The 15,711-nt window shown below is 36.9% G+C and overlaps 1 protein-coding gene and 1 long non-coding RNA gene across 2 annotated transcripts; one reads left to right on the top strand and one right to left on the bottom strand.

Annotated features, from left to right (window-relative positions):
• The first annotated feature begins 4,628 nt into the window (after positions 1-4,628).
• On the top strand, positions 4,629-6,257 carry LOC116402874. The gene is made up of 2 exons (XR_004215547.1): positions 4,629-5,718; positions 5,797-6,257. It is a non-coding gene; the product is annotated as an uncharacterized LOC116402874 (long non-coding RNA).
• Positions 6,258-7,465: 1,208 nt separating this feature from the next.
• LOC101212743 (spermine synthase) lies at positions 7,466-11,777 on the bottom strand. The gene is made up of 10 exons (XM_004150264.3): positions 11,428-11,777; positions 9,751-9,971; positions 9,610-9,654; positions 9,320-9,396; positions 9,106-9,228; positions 8,890-8,994; positions 8,679-8,751; positions 8,523-8,594; positions 8,081-8,400; positions 7,466-7,925 (listed from the first exon to the last, which is right to left on the bottom strand). Exons 2-10 carry the CDS (start codon positions 9,938-9,940, stop codon positions 7,824-7,826), a joined length of 1,107 nt encoding a protein of 368 aa, XP_004150312.1. The 5' UTR covers positions 9,941-9,971; positions 11,428-11,777; the 3' UTR covers positions 7,466-7,823.
• Positions 11,778-15,711: the final 3,934 nt, after the last annotated feature.

Here is a 15,711-nt window from a genome sequence, read left to right as displayed (position 1 = left end):
CTACCTTAGGGACGACATCCACTCTACCGATGTATTCTGAGAATCCGGTAAACTCGTTCCCTAATGTATCCTCTCCTTATGTGACTAATACGGTGGCTCAGTCTTCCATGTATCATCTTTCAGGAGAAAAGTTGAATGGCAACAACTATTTCTCATGGTCTCAGTCAGTAAAGATGGTCCTCGAAGGACGACAAAAATTTAGCTTTCTGACAGGGGAAATACCTCGCCCCCTACCGGGCGACCCACATGAACGATATTGGAAGGCAGAAGACTCTTATTCTTCGATCCATATTGATCAATAGTATGGAACCTCAAATTGGCAAGCCGTTATTGTTTGCTGCAACAGCCAAGGATATTTGGGACACAGCCCAGACACTTTACTCAAAACGTCAGAATGCCTCTCGTCTATACACGCTGAGAAAGCAAGTTCATGAATGCAAGCAAGGAACCATGGATGTCACATCCTTTTTCAATAAGCTTTCTCTTATATGGCAAGAAATGGACCTATGCAGAGAACTAGTCTGGCGTGATCCCACTGATGGTGTACAGTACTCGAGAATTGAAGAGAATGACAGGATTTATGACTTTCTTGCTGGTCTTAATCCTAAGTTTGATGTAGTTCGAGGGCGTATACTAGGTCAAAGACCGATTCCCTCCCTGATGGAAGTTTGCTCTGAAATCCGCCTCGAGGAAGATCGCACAAGTGCTATGAATATTTCCGCAACCCCTACTATTGACTCTGCTGCTTTTAGTGCAAGATCTTCTAACAGTAGCAGTGACAAGCATAATGGAAAACCAATTCCTGTCTGCGAGCATTGCAAAAAACAATGGCATACCAAAGAACAATGTTGGAAGTTACATGGTCGTCCCCCAGGAAGTAAGAAACGCCCTTCCAACGACAAACAGAACACAGGGCGGGCGTATGTGAGTGAGTCTGCTGAACCTCCTCAACAATCCGATCCACACAAAAACCAAACTGATCTCAGTCTTGCCACTTTAGGTGCCATTGTCCAATCAGGTATACCTCATTCCTTCGGTCTTGTTAGTATTGATGGGAAGAACCCCTGGATTCTGGATTCTGGTGCCACAGATCATTTGACTGGGTCCTCTGAACATTTTGTATCTTACATTCCTTGTGCTGGAAACGAGACAATTAGAATTGCAGATGGCTCCTTGGTCCCCATTGCTGGAAAGGGGAAGATTTCTCCTTGTGCAGAGCTCTCCTTACATAATGTTTTGCATGTGCCCAAACTATCTTATAATTTGCTTTCGATAAGCAAGATCACTCATGAGTTAAACTGCAAAGCAATATTCTTACCTGATTCTGTCTCTTTTCAGGACTTGAGCTCGGGGAGGATGATTGGCACTGCCCGGCATAGTAGGGGACTCTACCTCCTTGATGACGATACCTCTTCTAGTAGCATTCCTAGGACTAGTCTCTTATCTTCCTATTTCACTACTTCTGAACAAGATTGTATGTTGTGGCATTTTCGTTTAGGCCACCCTAATTTTCAATATATGAAACATTTATTTCCACATCTCTTCTCTAAAGTTGAGATGACTACCTTATCTTGTGATGTGTGTATTCAGGCCAAACAACATCGAGTCTCTTTTCCCTCACAACCATACAAACCAACCCAACCCTTCACTCTTGTTCATAGTGATGTCTGGGGACCATCCAAGATAACAACCTCATCTGGAAAACGGTGGTTCGTAACCTTCATTGATGATCATACCCGTCTTACCTGGGTCTACCTTATCACTGATAAATCTGAGGTTTCCTCTATGTTTCAAAATTTCTATCACACCATTGAAACACAATTCCATCAAAAAATTGCTATTCTTCGGAGTGATAATGGTCGGGAATTCCAAAACCATAACCTTAGTGAATTTCTTGCTTCCAAGGGGATTGTTCATCAAAACTCGTGCGCCTACACTCCTCAACAAAATGGAGTGGCCGAGCGAAAAAACCGTCACCTTCTGGAAGTAGCCCGTTCCCTTATGCTTTCTACTTCCCTTCCTTCATACTTGTGGGGAGATGCTATTCTTACAGCAGCTCATTTAATCAATAGAATGCCTTCTCGTATTCTTCATCTTCAAACTCCCTTAGATTGTCTTAAGGAGTCCTACCCATCGACTCGTCATGTTTCTGAGGTTCCTCTTCGTGTGTTTGGGTGTACCGCTTATGTCCATAATTTTGGCCCTAATCAAACCAAATTTACCCCTCGGGCTCAGGCATGTGTGTTTGTTGGGTATCCCCCTCACCAGCGTGGTTATAAATGTTTTCACCCACCATCCAGAAAATACTTTGTCACTATGGATGTTACTTTCTGTGAGGATCGACCCTACTTTCCCGTTAGCCATCTTCAGGGGGAGAGTGTGAGTGAAGAGTCTAACAACACCTTTGAATTCATCGAACCCACTCCTAGTGTTGTGTCTAACATCATTCCTCATTCCATAGTCCTACCCACAAACCAAGTCCCCTGGAAAACGTACTACAGGAGGAATCACAAAAAGGAAGTCGGTTCCCCTACTAGTCAGCCGCCGGCTCCAGTCCAAGACTCTGAACCTCCTCGAGATCAAGGTATGGAAAACCCTACTGAACCCTGTACTAAGAATATGATAAGTGAGAATGACAGGTCTAATGTTGCTGTTCTTGAAAACGTGGAAGAAAAGGACAGTGGTGATGAGATTGAGGTCAGAATAGAAACCCGTAATAATGAAGCGGAACAGGGTCATACAGGAAAATCAGATGAGTATGATTCCTCTCTTGACATTCCCATTGCTCTGAGAAAAGGCACCAGGTCTTGTACTAAACACCCCATTTGCAATTATGTTTCCTACGATAATCTCTCTCCTCAGTTCAGAGCTTTTACAGCAAGCCTTGACTCTACCATAATACCAAAAGATATCTACACTGCTTTAAAGTATCCTGAATGGAAGAATGCTGTCATGGAAGAGATGAAAGCTCTTGAAAAGAATAGTACTTGGGACATTTGTACTCTACCTAAGGGACACAAAACTGTGGGATGCAAATGGGTGTTCTCTCTCAAATACAAAGCTGATGGTACTCTTGACAGACACAAGGCAAGGTTAGTTGCGAAGGGATTTACTCAAACCTATGGTATTGACTATTCAGAAACTTTTTCTCCAGTTGCTAAGTTGAATACTATTAGAGTTCTGTTATCTGTTGCTGTGAACAAAGATTGGCCTTTATATCAGCTGGATGTTAAGAATGCCTTTTTGAATGGAGACCTCGTAGAGGAAGTCTACATGAGCCCTCCGCCTGGATTTGAAGCCCAGTTTGGTCAGCATGTGTGTAAACTCCAGAAATCTATATATGGTCTGAAACAGTCTCCCAGAGCATGGTTTGACAGATTCACTACCTTTGTCAAGTCCCAAGGGTACAGGCAGGGACACTCTGATCATACTTTATTTACAAAGGTTTCCAAAACAGGAAAGATTGCTGTTCTAATAGTTTATGTGGATGACATTGTTTTGACTGGAGATGATCAGGCAGAAATCAGTCAACTAAAGCAGAGAATGGGCGATGAGTTTGAAATCAAGGATTTGGGAAATTTGAAATATTTCCTTGGAATGGAGGTGGCCAGATCTAAAGAAGGTATCTCCGTATCTCAAAGAAAATACATCCTTGATTTGTTAACCGAGACAGGTATGTTAGGATGTCGTCCCACTGACACTCCTATTGAATTCAACTGCAAACTAGGAAACTCTGATGATCAAGTTCCAGTTGATAAAGAACAGTATCAACGCCTCGTGGGTAAATTAATTTACTTATCTCATACTCGTCCTGATATTTCCTTTGCTGTGAGTGTTGTCAGCCAGTTTATGCAGACCCCTAATGAGGAACACATGAAAGCTGTCAACAGAATCTTGAGATACTTAAAATCAACACCTGGTAAAGGGCTGATGTTTAGAAAAACAGACAGAAAGACCATTGAGGCATACACTGACTCGGATTGGGCAGGATCTGTTGTTGACAGAAAATCTACCTCTGGTTATTGTACCTTTGTTTGGGGCAATCTTGTAACTTGGAGGAGTAAGAAGCAAAGTGTTGTGGCCAGGAGCAGCGCTGAGGCTGAATATAGAGCTATGAGTTTAGGAATATGTGAGGAAATTTGGCTTCAGAAAGTTTTGACAGATCTTCATCAGGAATGTGAGACACCATTGAAGCTTTTCTGTGATAATAAAGCCGCTATTAGTATTGCTAACAACCCTGTTCAACATGATAGAACTAAACATGTTGAGATTGATCGACATTTTATCAAAGAAAAACTTGACAGTGGGAGCATATGCATTCCGTACATCCCTTCGAGTCAACAGGTTGCTGATGTTCTTACCAAAGGGCTTCTCAGACCAAACTTCGACTTCTGCGTTAGCAAGTTGGGCCTCATTGATATTTACGTCCCAACTTGAGGGGGAGTGTTGGAATTCTTTCCTTTTTTTCTAGGCTTTTTCCTTGTTAGAATCCTAGAATAATTATGGAAAGATTATGGGAATGTATTCCTTATTTTCCTAAATCTTTTCCTTTTTTATTCCATTGTGTACTCTATTTATTCTCCCATGTACCTATTGTTTTATTCATTAGAATATAATAACAACAAACAATCGTGGTTTTTCTCCCGGTACTCGGGTTTCCACGTACATTGGTGTGAACTCGTTGTCTCTCTTTTCAATAGTTATTATACTGCTTCTCTTGGGGACTACGTGCATTAAGGTTTGAAGCTCTTCCTTTCAACACATCTCTATTTGTTCTTCATTTTAAATGGCTATTACCTTAGTCAACAACTATTGGTGTGAGTTTATGATTTATATGAGGATAATAGGCTTCAACTCAACGTAAAACTAGATCAAATGGTCGTCTGAGTTTACAAGCTCAATGATCACATTTCATTTTTTTCCTTTATATGTGTTGGTCTTCATCAAACGTAGTCTGAGCAAATTGGGGGAGAAGAAAATTAGACTTGAAGATCCAAGTTTTAGATTATGTTGATATGTTAAGTTTTCTCAACTTCGAACCTCACCCCCTCCCCACGAGACCACCGCCAAGCCATGCTGGTTATGATATTCTCGAGTATGTTTGAAGTAACTTTCGAAGATAGCATTTTTAAATGATAACTCTAATGAAATCTTGTTGGTTGAAATTACGAGATCACTTCTCAACTTCCAAAACTCTCATATGGTACAAATAACTTCCTAGTTTAGAAGATAATGAAATGTGGTAGTATGATCTCATGTTTGATCAAATGCAATTTGCAGCTCATTTGGGTCAAACCTGACTCCAAGTAGCAATTCATCCGAAAACATTTTTGCGGCTCTCATTACCATTGTTGGGATACTTCTAGTTGTTTATCTTATCGACAATTTGCAGGTTTGTTAAAGATCTTCTCATCCAATATGTCAACTCTCCTTTTCCAAATTAGTAACAAGGAAACGGGTGCATCATAAAACAGGTATATCTGCAGTCCTCAACTTTAAGATCAGAAGAGAAACGGAGGACGATGCAAAAGAAAGATGTTGAAATAGATTTCTGGATAGATTATTATAAATTCCAGAAGAAGAAGGAACTCAAAAGAGTTTGTGAGAGACAAGTTTGAGTGGAAAAATGATGTCAATTTGAAAACACTGCTGGACGTGTTTCCATCTCCATTCATTGAGGAGATAAAGAAAGAACTTTGCTGGGATATCCTAAGGAGGGTGAGTTTTGCTTGGTACATTTGTGAAGTAAATTGGTAGAATAGAAACAAACAACCTTGATCCATGTTTCATTGGCAGATTCCAATGCTTAAAGAATTTGAAGAGGAGAAGATAGAAGAGATGATGAAGGATATGAAGCCAATGGTTTTCGCAGAGCAAAGGTATATTATTCGAGAGGGGGAGCCTATTGAGCAGATGCTATTGTTCAAAAAAGGTATGGGATTGACATTTAGCGAGAGCAATGGAACTAGGACAACGATTAACACTTTTGGAAAAGGTGATTTGTTTGGAGAGCAACTACTGAATTGGGCAATGGAAAATCTTTCTGTATCTCTGAAATTCCTTTGTCCCAATGTACTCTCAAGACACAAACCCAAATGGAAGCCTTCGCTCTCAAGGCTATTGATCCACAATATCATACAAGTGGGAGACAAATAGTTAAGTTAAAGTTTAATCTTTCTTGAACTTTATGTTTGCGTTCCTATTTTATAAACTAATTTAAGACAAAGACTTCATACCAATAGAGATAATTGTCCACACTTACGTGAGATTTTGTTTGCACTTCTAACAATCCTCCATTCGAACAAATTACCACTTTAAGCTTCCACTCGAATAAATTATATCGTACAAATTTGTTTCACTCCTACCATGAGAGCTTGTACTCTAAATGCTAAGGTACCTCTCGTTCATATTGGGTCACTTGCTCAGTCGAACATAAGCACAAATCACACTTGATGGAACACAAACAATGATTTCATGCACACAATTGGGCCTAAACCAACCCTTTGATACCACTTGTTAGGATAACGAACATTTCAAATATCTCCACAATTGTATGATATTATCCATTTTGGATATATACCTTCATGACTTTGCTTTTGATAAGATAGTTAATCATACTTATATACCATGATTACTTCCTTTCCTAACCAATGTGAGATTTTCTTCACTCAAACAAAAGATATTTTAATTATTATTTGGCTTAGGAGAAAATAACCCATAAAGAAGATACATCTTCGGATGGAGCCAAATATTATCCTTTGACAAGTGCCTCGTTAGAAGTTTTTTTATTTTTGAACTTTCAGCTATATAACTAATATGTATACATGGCAGAGTATGCGAAATTTATTTCTCAATTTCAAATATATATACATAAAGCATGTGAAACTTATATCTCAATTTCAAACATATATAAATATGACCGAGTATTTAGAATATATAAATAGAAACAATAATAAAATTAAAATATTCAAGCATATATTAGATAACAAGTCATTAACCATAATTATGAATATGTGGATTATGAATTTGAAGTCAAAATTAAATTAACAAGAAAGAGTGAATGGAGATGAGAAAGTGGAACCATATTTAGTTCAACGAGTAAACATGATCCAAAGAAACGAGTAGATGACTGTATATTTTATATATTGAAAGGGTTATATGCTTATTGTCCCTTGACATCATTGGTAATTACTATTCGGTAAAGTTATGTATATATATTCTATATAGAGCACCAAATAGATATAAAACACTGTTGTTAACAAAGTATTTTTGTTGCTGAAATAGAGAATTGAGGTTGAGAATCAATAATTGATACTCCAAAACAGTAAAAATGATCAGTAGAAATGGGAAGGATTGTGTTAATATCATCTTTATTAAGTGTGCAATCATTTTAATTAATAAGAAAATTAAGATGACAGAGTGGGAACCATTTATTGGAAACACATTTACTCACAAGTCGTGGATGAATCTATAAATCAAACATCAATTATTATAAGAACCAAACACCCGAAATCATTGATTCTTTGTAGCAAAAATCCCAATGTTATATAAATCTCCCATATATTTTTTTTTTATTAATTGGGATACGATTTCATATATCTTTCTTTATTTATCAGTTAATTGGCATACCAATCACCCATGAAAAAAGCAACAAAAAAGCCCAAACATTTCCCTAGTAATAACCCTGAATTACTAAATAGTAGCCATTAACAATGCCCTCAGTACACACACTAGAGACATCTCAACCACTCCAATACTTCTATGTATACACTGAAAAATGTCCATCTCCAACTTGGGGAATAACCATTTCAAACATTGCCTTCTTACGATGAAATGCATCCATTTTTACCCGAAGCTGGAGCATCGTTAAGGGCCTGCACCTCCCTTTTCAGAAACGATGGCAGCGCAAAAGCAGCCGAGTGCATCTGTTAGCATGCCAATCATTATTACCATCGACACAAAATGTGTATCATATCATCTTTAACACCAACAATTGTATCGAATTTGGAACATATAGAGCAAATTGTGTCGGTTATTCAATCCACAATGTCAAATGTTAGAGAGTTTTCTGTGTTGTTACCTCAGAATTGTAGAACTTGAGTTCTCTTTTGGACTTGGGATGTCCTACATTCTCGATAGGATTCACAGGATTACTGAAATCAACTTTTGGCCCTTCAGTTGAACAGAGCAGAAACCCAATGACACCACTTGGATATGTTGGAACACTGGTCCATGCATAGTGAACATCCTTGAATGTTTGGCGACAAATCGATATCATATCCTGAATGAGATGTGTATGCAGCCACATGCTTTCTGCCATGTTACAGAGAACACCACCGGGTCGTAGTGCTTGGGCTATCATCCGAAAAAATGGCATCTCGACCAGCTCTTGTGCAGGACCTACGGCATCAGACACCCCGATTTAATGTTGTATTTGTTATTCTAAAAGATATGCATGTAGCTTGTAAAGCTATTGCACCATTTCTTTTTATCCTCGTATTTGATGTAATTCAAAAACTTACCAACAGGATCAGATGAATCAACAATGATGGCATCATACTTCCCTTGCTTTCCATTCCGAAGGAATTCAACAGCTGATATTACAAAGATCAAACAAATTATACAGGAAACAGCATAAGTAACAAATAAGAAACATGATGACTTGACTTTCCACGTACCATCACCAACATGAAGGTGGACACGGGGGTCCTCAAATCCAACAGCCAGTTGGGGAAAACACTTTTTTGATACCTAGCATTCAAGAACGCAGATTAACAAGCCATTACATTACAGTAAAACTTCCAAAACATACGCAGCAAGTTACATGAAAATGAACATATTATACAATTTGCAATACGTGGTCTAATGAACAGTGCTCAAAGTACATACATCAATGACCATCTGATCTATCTCACAAATGTCAATATGCTCCACTGAGTCATGGCGGGAAATTTCCCTGAGAACTCCCCCATCACCTCCGCCAACAACTAGAACCTATATAATGCAATTCTGCCTATTAAAATAGTGTCGAAGTTGGAGGAGAAAACAAAATTTCCTATTAAGTGATGGGATTGGTGCAGAATCAAGTTGTTTTAGAGGACTAACGGATTTTGGAGATGGGATTGAACAAAGAGGAAGATGTGCTATCATTTCTTGGTAGGCACATTCATCTTTCTCTGTCAGTTGAACAATGCCATCAAGTACAAGGACTTTCCCGTATGATGCAGACTGTAGACAATAAATACAAACAAATCAAATATTGATCAAGAGACCAACCAAACAATTTGAAGAGAAAAAATAGCGGCTCTAACTGTCTTACCTCAAAAACCATAACTTCCTGGTACTCCGACTTTCCTTTAAATAGTATATTCTCTACTTCCAGAGCATGTGCTTCTCCTGAAAGGGTTCATAAATAATATCAGCTTGTGAAATGCAGAAATTTGATGTGTCACTCACTTGTGTAATGACTAATGTATGTTAAGAAAGTTATTCGATGTTGGAAAAATGTCACGAACTTTTTTTTGTGAAATTTCAATTCCTTTTCCAAAATGAAAGATACCACAACATGAAAATGAGACACTTGATAACAAACATAAGAAAAGCACTCACCTGGCCACATTGGGTTGTTGAAATAAAGTTTCTTGCATGCTTTATCTACAAAAAAAGGAAAAGGGAAAAAAAACATGTGCAAGTGGTGTTAATTAGCCAGTGTGTAAAAATATTAAAGAAATTAAAGAAATGGAGAATTACCAGAGCCAGACTGAAATTCTGAAAACCAGCCTGAAACAACAGTTGAATGGCATTGAGCCTCAAGCTCGGGGTCTGAAGTCTTAGCCTTCAAGCAACAAGAAGGAATGACCTTCTCTCGACCATTCCCATTAGTCACCTTCCCATCCATAATCTTCTGGCATTCCAAACTTTTTCCTGTGACGTCCTCCATGTATTATCTCTTTCTCTTCTGTCTCCAGCCTCTGGAAAAACAAGAATAATTCATCAGAAAGATGGGAGAAAGAAAATATGCATACAAGAAACATTTTTGAGAAACTCGTGCTCTTCTACCCAGTTATAGAGTAGAAATTTTGAAAGCATTTGCATCTTTACTTTTTGCAGATTCATGATTCCATAGGAAGTAGTAAAAAACAGCATTGAACGAATGAAACTATCGAACATATAACTTCGTCACAAGTTTCTTGGCTGTTGGACAAACACATGTCAATATCAAACCAACCGATACCCTTTGTACACCATCAAGAAAATAGAAATTATATACCAAGTAATTCCAATAAAATAAGCTCGAAGAAAAAATTAACAGTAAAAAATAAAGAAGGAACAGCACAAGTTGTGTAGAAAGTAGTACAGCATAAAGAGCTGCCATCTATCCAGTAAAACCAAGCAAATTTACTGCAACCATAACTCAATAAATACAGTCACACGTCTTCTTCTGTAGTGTATAAAGCAAGGCTTTTGATCACAAAAACCTGAAAATTTATCCAATTGAAGGTTACTATCGTATTTATATTAAATCAATAATATAGAAAAGAAATAATCTCTTAGTAACTTTTGGTGTTCTTCCAGGTTCAGAATTTACTATACAAACAAGTTGGTGTTTGCTTCAATGCTAGGACCATTCACCAATTCATATGAAAAGATGGGGGGTGGAAATTCACAATGACAAAGGAACAAATTTCAAAAAGCCAGATCAAGAAAAATAAGCAAATGATATGCCTGAACTGAAATCCATCAGATCATACAGTTTCACACCCTTTGGGATGAAAAGAAATCCTCAGAAAAGGAACCCAAATATTTTAATACAAGCAGAGAAGTACTATTTCTATAAGCCAGGATTGTGTAACAAAAAACTCATGTAGCTCAACTAGAATTAATGTCCAATATAATAAGAAGTTCATTTTAAAATGAAAAAAAAAAAAAAAAAAAAAAGAAAGGAAAGGAGGTCCAGACCCCCACTTGCTTTCAGTTTCACCACAGTATCAGACATAAACTAATGTCTACAAGTCAGTGAAGCAATGCAAGATAGAAAAGAAAGCTGCCATTTGCCAAATCACAAAGAGACAAAATAAGGAAACGTGTATCTCTCTCTATCTTACACAAAACGACCAACAAAATAGGCTAAATCCAAATATTTCCTTCCATCTATAATTTTAGCTATAAAAAAGTGCTCAAACTTCCTAATATTTTGTTGTTTTCTTGAAAATCTGCAAGGTTAGAAAATGTCAAAATTATGAACTGACCACTTCGAGATCTTTCTGATGGAAACTGAAAAACAAACAAAACCCAGAACTCCAACATTACTGAACAAAGTTATCAAAACCCCATTTCAAGAAAATTCATAAAAAACATGAAAAGAGAAAGAAAAGGCGAGCGTATGAACAAGGAGAAAAAAAAACAGAAAAAGGGTTAAAACATTACATTGAAGGGTTGTGAGGGAAAAATGAGAGAGCCTCAAAGTCGATAGTGAGAAATTACTGTCCCTGTTCGTCAATGGGAGAGAAGAAAAGGAGTGAAGGTTGGTTTGCCCAAAAATGGCGTTTGGTTTATATAGAAGAATGCGCAGAGGGGATTAAAGGAACACTAAATTTGACCACAAAAAATAAAAAAAAAAAAGTGTATATTTTAGGTAGCAAAGGTGTGCACACAAAATCAAAATTGGTGTTACGACTTTGGTTTCAACAAGTATGAATTGAAGTGGAATGAAGGGAATTTCTTTCTTCTTTTTCCTTCACTCTCCTCTTCTTTTTCGTTCCACTCTGTTGCACTTCACAGTCTTCAATACGTCCCTACACCAATTATATGTAACCTTTTTTTTATTCATTCATTAATTTTTTTATTTCTCGTGGGATTCATTTTTGCCCTTTTCTTTTTTTAATTGTTTATTTTCTTTCTTTTCAACCATAATTTTTCATTTAAAATATTGTTTTCTTTCAAAGAGAAATATTGTTCTGGTACTATTTATTTTTTATTCTTATACTTTTTTAATTGTATAACTGAGTTTTTTTTTCAATAAATATTAAATTTAGTCCAAGGTTAGTTAAATAATTATTATTATACTAAATTATAAAATGGCTTTGAACTTTATGGAACTTTGTCTAAAAAATGTTTCTCAAGTCTTAAAGTTTTAGTTCAAAAATTCTTTTAAATATTGTATTTTGGATTCAACACTAAATACTTTTTTAATCTAACTATTTATCATCTTGGTATGTTTTGAAAAGATATTATGATTTTGAATTTTGTACAACTTTATGTTAGAACTTAAATGTTTTGCTATTTATTTTGGTTGTTGAAAATAATTTGTGAATTAAAAAATTAAGAGAAATACGAGAGCATCTATAATTTGTTTCAAAATTGGTTCTTTTTTAACTTAAAAGAATTTCAAACATCTTTTAGAAAGAATTTCAAACAAATCCATCACCATGTTGATGGTTTAAGTTGTTTTTGTCACCAAGAATTAACAATATGCTTCAAATATGTCAGGGTGACGGATAATTTTGAGCTTTTATTAAGTTATGCGTAATTTCTTAAAATGTCTTGAATGTAGGGTATTTTTTAAACTTTTGAAAGTTTTCGATAACAATAATTTTCATAATTTAACCTTATTATTATTACTATTATAATACCATGACTCATGAGAAGATAATTTTTAAAATTTATAGCAAAAAATGTTAATGGATAAAAAATAACACTAAACTAGCAATAAAAGTTAAATTTAAAATTTATTGAACACGTCGACTAAAATAAGCATAGAAACTATATTAACTCTTTTTTCCTATTGAAATGGATTTCAAATGGTAATCCTGCTTGAAAATCAAGGTTAATTTTATTTAGTATAGCTGGATAGAAAATTTGAACTACAAATCTTTTAGAGTGTGTTTGGAGGAAGGGTTAGGGTTATGATAAAACTAGTTTATGATAAGAGGTGTTTGAGGGAAGGGTTATATGAGTAGGGTTATGATAGTGTTATGATAAGATGTGTTTGGGGGAAATGTTGTTTAGGTAGTGTTATGATAGTTTTATGATAAGATGTGTTTGGGGGAAGGGTTATGTTGGTAGTAATGTGATAGATTTATCTTTTTTTAGTTAATTTTTTTTTATCAAATTCATATTTAAAATCCAATAGTCAAAGTAAATTTTTATTTACCAAATTGTCTAACATTGCCGGAAGCAATTGACTTAATTTGTGGATTGGTAATGTCCATATTGAACATGTTGTCGATTAGTTGTTACGTTTCAATTATTTTTTGCGATGCAGCACGTAAAAGTGGAAAAATGAGTGCAAATATATATAAAATAAATAAATAAATTATGTTGCATTTAATACGAATATGAATAGAACTAAAAACATGGATGCAATATCATTACAAACATAAAAGAAAAACAATTAACACGTAGAATCATTAAAAAAAAAACATTAGCAGTAGTCCGTGGAAGTAAAAGAAAGAATCAGCTAATACCTTGTAGGATCACCGTGCAATAGTCAAGCTTCTCGTCGTCTACTAATTAGAGAAAGCCTTTCATGTCGACTAAGTTGTTCATCAGTATTCAATTGCATTGCGCCCTTTCCAACCTAGTGAGCTCAGGTATGACACGTAATGCTCGAACGACCTCCCTACGGGCATTGTTTTCATCCCCAAGTGCTAACCACGATCACTCTGCAATGAGCCTCAACTGGTTGTTCTAGCAAGCCATGGCATCCTTAATAACATCGACTGTTTCTGAATTCTTCTCTCCCCGCTTTTGCTTTGAGCTGTTTAAACACATTCTACAATCGCTTCCTTAACTAGGTCATATGATGTCGTCGGGAGAAATGTTAAACTCATGGCTGGACATAATAGTAATTTTTATATCATCCAGACCACGTGTGCAAATTCCTCGAACCCGCTAGGAATGTTCGATCCAATGTCGGCAAAGGTATTCGCACAAGCTTCTGTTGCCCTATCTTTTTCAAAGACATACGACAATTTGTCGTGATATGAAAGTGACTTATTCAGCAGGCCCTTGGCTGCAGGATGACTCTGCATGATGTAAAAAAAAAAAGACTTGTTTCATATTGAAGTAAAATTATATCAGTGTACAGTTATACTTTTTGCATATCCTGACCCAGCTGTCAAACAATTTCTTCTCAACAGCAATGCACTTGGCCTCGTCATTCCAACCGAACCCGCTGCAGGACGGGCTGCGCATTTCTGCGATTGCCTGGTATGAGCGCTTCAACGTCTTTATGTGACAGTCAATAACTGTAATCACATGAACATTGAATTTCGGCAACTTCGCCGCCATCATTCAAAGAAGTTATGTCAGATGCTCGATCTGAACGTGCCATTGTCAGACTTCCATCCACCAGCAGACATCAACTCCACCATACACTCCACGAGGGTTTCCTCCTCCTCCTTCACCCACACATGCTTAGGTGCACGTGACGAACTTGCCATACTAACAATTAAAATGACGACATAGAAATCAGTAACTTCAATACATACAAAGGAAAAAAAAAATTTTAATCAATTTATAGCGTCTATTGCGTGAAAGGAGACAATTACATTCATTTTATTCATGCATGCATACATTAAACTATACAAGAAGACGCACCTAATACCAACTTAAAAAAAATACAAGAATACTAAATTGATACATAGTCTATTGATTACGCAACTGCTATTGATTGAACATCTCAACGGCCAAATCATCCCTCTATTGCGTCCATTCGTTTGAGTTCTCAATGAATTGAATGTCGTCACCTCCGGTCGTGGCTTAGGTGGAGTCTCCCTCATCCACGTCGCCAACAAAATTGACATTCATCATCTCGCGATTGATGAGATTGTGTAGTAGGCAACATGCTAGAATGGTTCGACATTGAACTTGCACGGGGTAGTACGACTTGTCGTGAAGTATTACCCATCAACCCTTCAACACACAAAACGCCCCTTCAATAACATTTCGTGCTCAGGAATGTTTTCGTGTTGAAGTGTTCTTTCGCAATGGTAGGTGCATTTTCCGCTCATTGCCACTCTTACAAGTGGTATGTTTGTTCTCTATAGGGAGACATAAATTCCTTCATGTTGGGATACCCCGCATGGCATAGATAGTAATAACTTGTTATGAATGCGTCAGATCTAACTAATTTGATTTACGTAGTAGGTAATAGTTGTTGGAGGCATACAATTTTTTATTACCCTTAGGAATCTACAGGTCGTTTGGTCGTGCAATAGCATCTCTAAGAATGGGCGAATCAGCTACGAACCCTTCCTAGCCAACCAAGACAAACATGAAGTTACCTTTCGTGTCACACACACCAAGGATGTTTGTGGCAACTTCCTCCTTACGTGTTCTATATCTAGGCCTATCGTCTTGTGGCACATTCACCTTGATGTACGTCCCATCCAGTGCTCCAAGGCAGTTCAGCATATTGAAACATAGTGCAGTCAAATAGTTGGACTTCGTGATTCATAAGTAACGAAATTGAAGAATATGCGAACCTCGAAGCACCTCCATCATGTATCGGTGCATGTTTTAGTTACTGATTGTGGTTTCTTCAACAACTCATTGTGCAGTTGTAACACAACCAACAACACGAGGGTAAAGTGACGGAAAATAGTTTCCCTCGATCACATGAAGTCCCGTTGGATGACTTTATTATTCACATTGTGCGTCAATATATGTAGAAACATTACGACCATCTCTTCACATCGACGATTTTCG

The sequence above is a fragment of the Cucumis sativus genome, chromosome 3 (assembly GCF_000004075.3).
Source record: "Cucumis sativus cultivar 9930 chromosome 3, Cucumber_9930_V3, whole genome shotgun sequence".
NCBI lineage: Eukaryota > Viridiplantae > Streptophyta > Magnoliopsida > Cucurbitales > Cucurbitaceae > Cucumis > Cucumis sativus.
Note: the sequence above shows the minus strand (reverse complement) of the source record. Positions and strands in the feature narration are given on the sequence as shown.

What these genes read in the sequence shown, in the direction of transcription:
- LOC101212743 (XM_004150264.3), bottom strand. Translation starts at nt 9,940, where the DNA reads ATGGAGGACGTCACAGGAAAAAGTTTGGAATGCCAGAAGATTATGGAT. An exon ending in CAACAACCCAATGTGGCCAG is followed by an intron (nt 9,397 to 9,609) that starts GTGAGTGCTTTT and finishes GAACCCTTTCAG; the next exon opens with GAGAAGCACATGCTCTGGAA. An exon ending in TGATTCATCTGATCCTGTTG is followed by an intron (nt 8,401 to 8,522) that starts GTAAGTTTTTGA and finishes CTGATGCCGTAG; the next exon opens with GTCCTGCACAAGAGCTGGTC.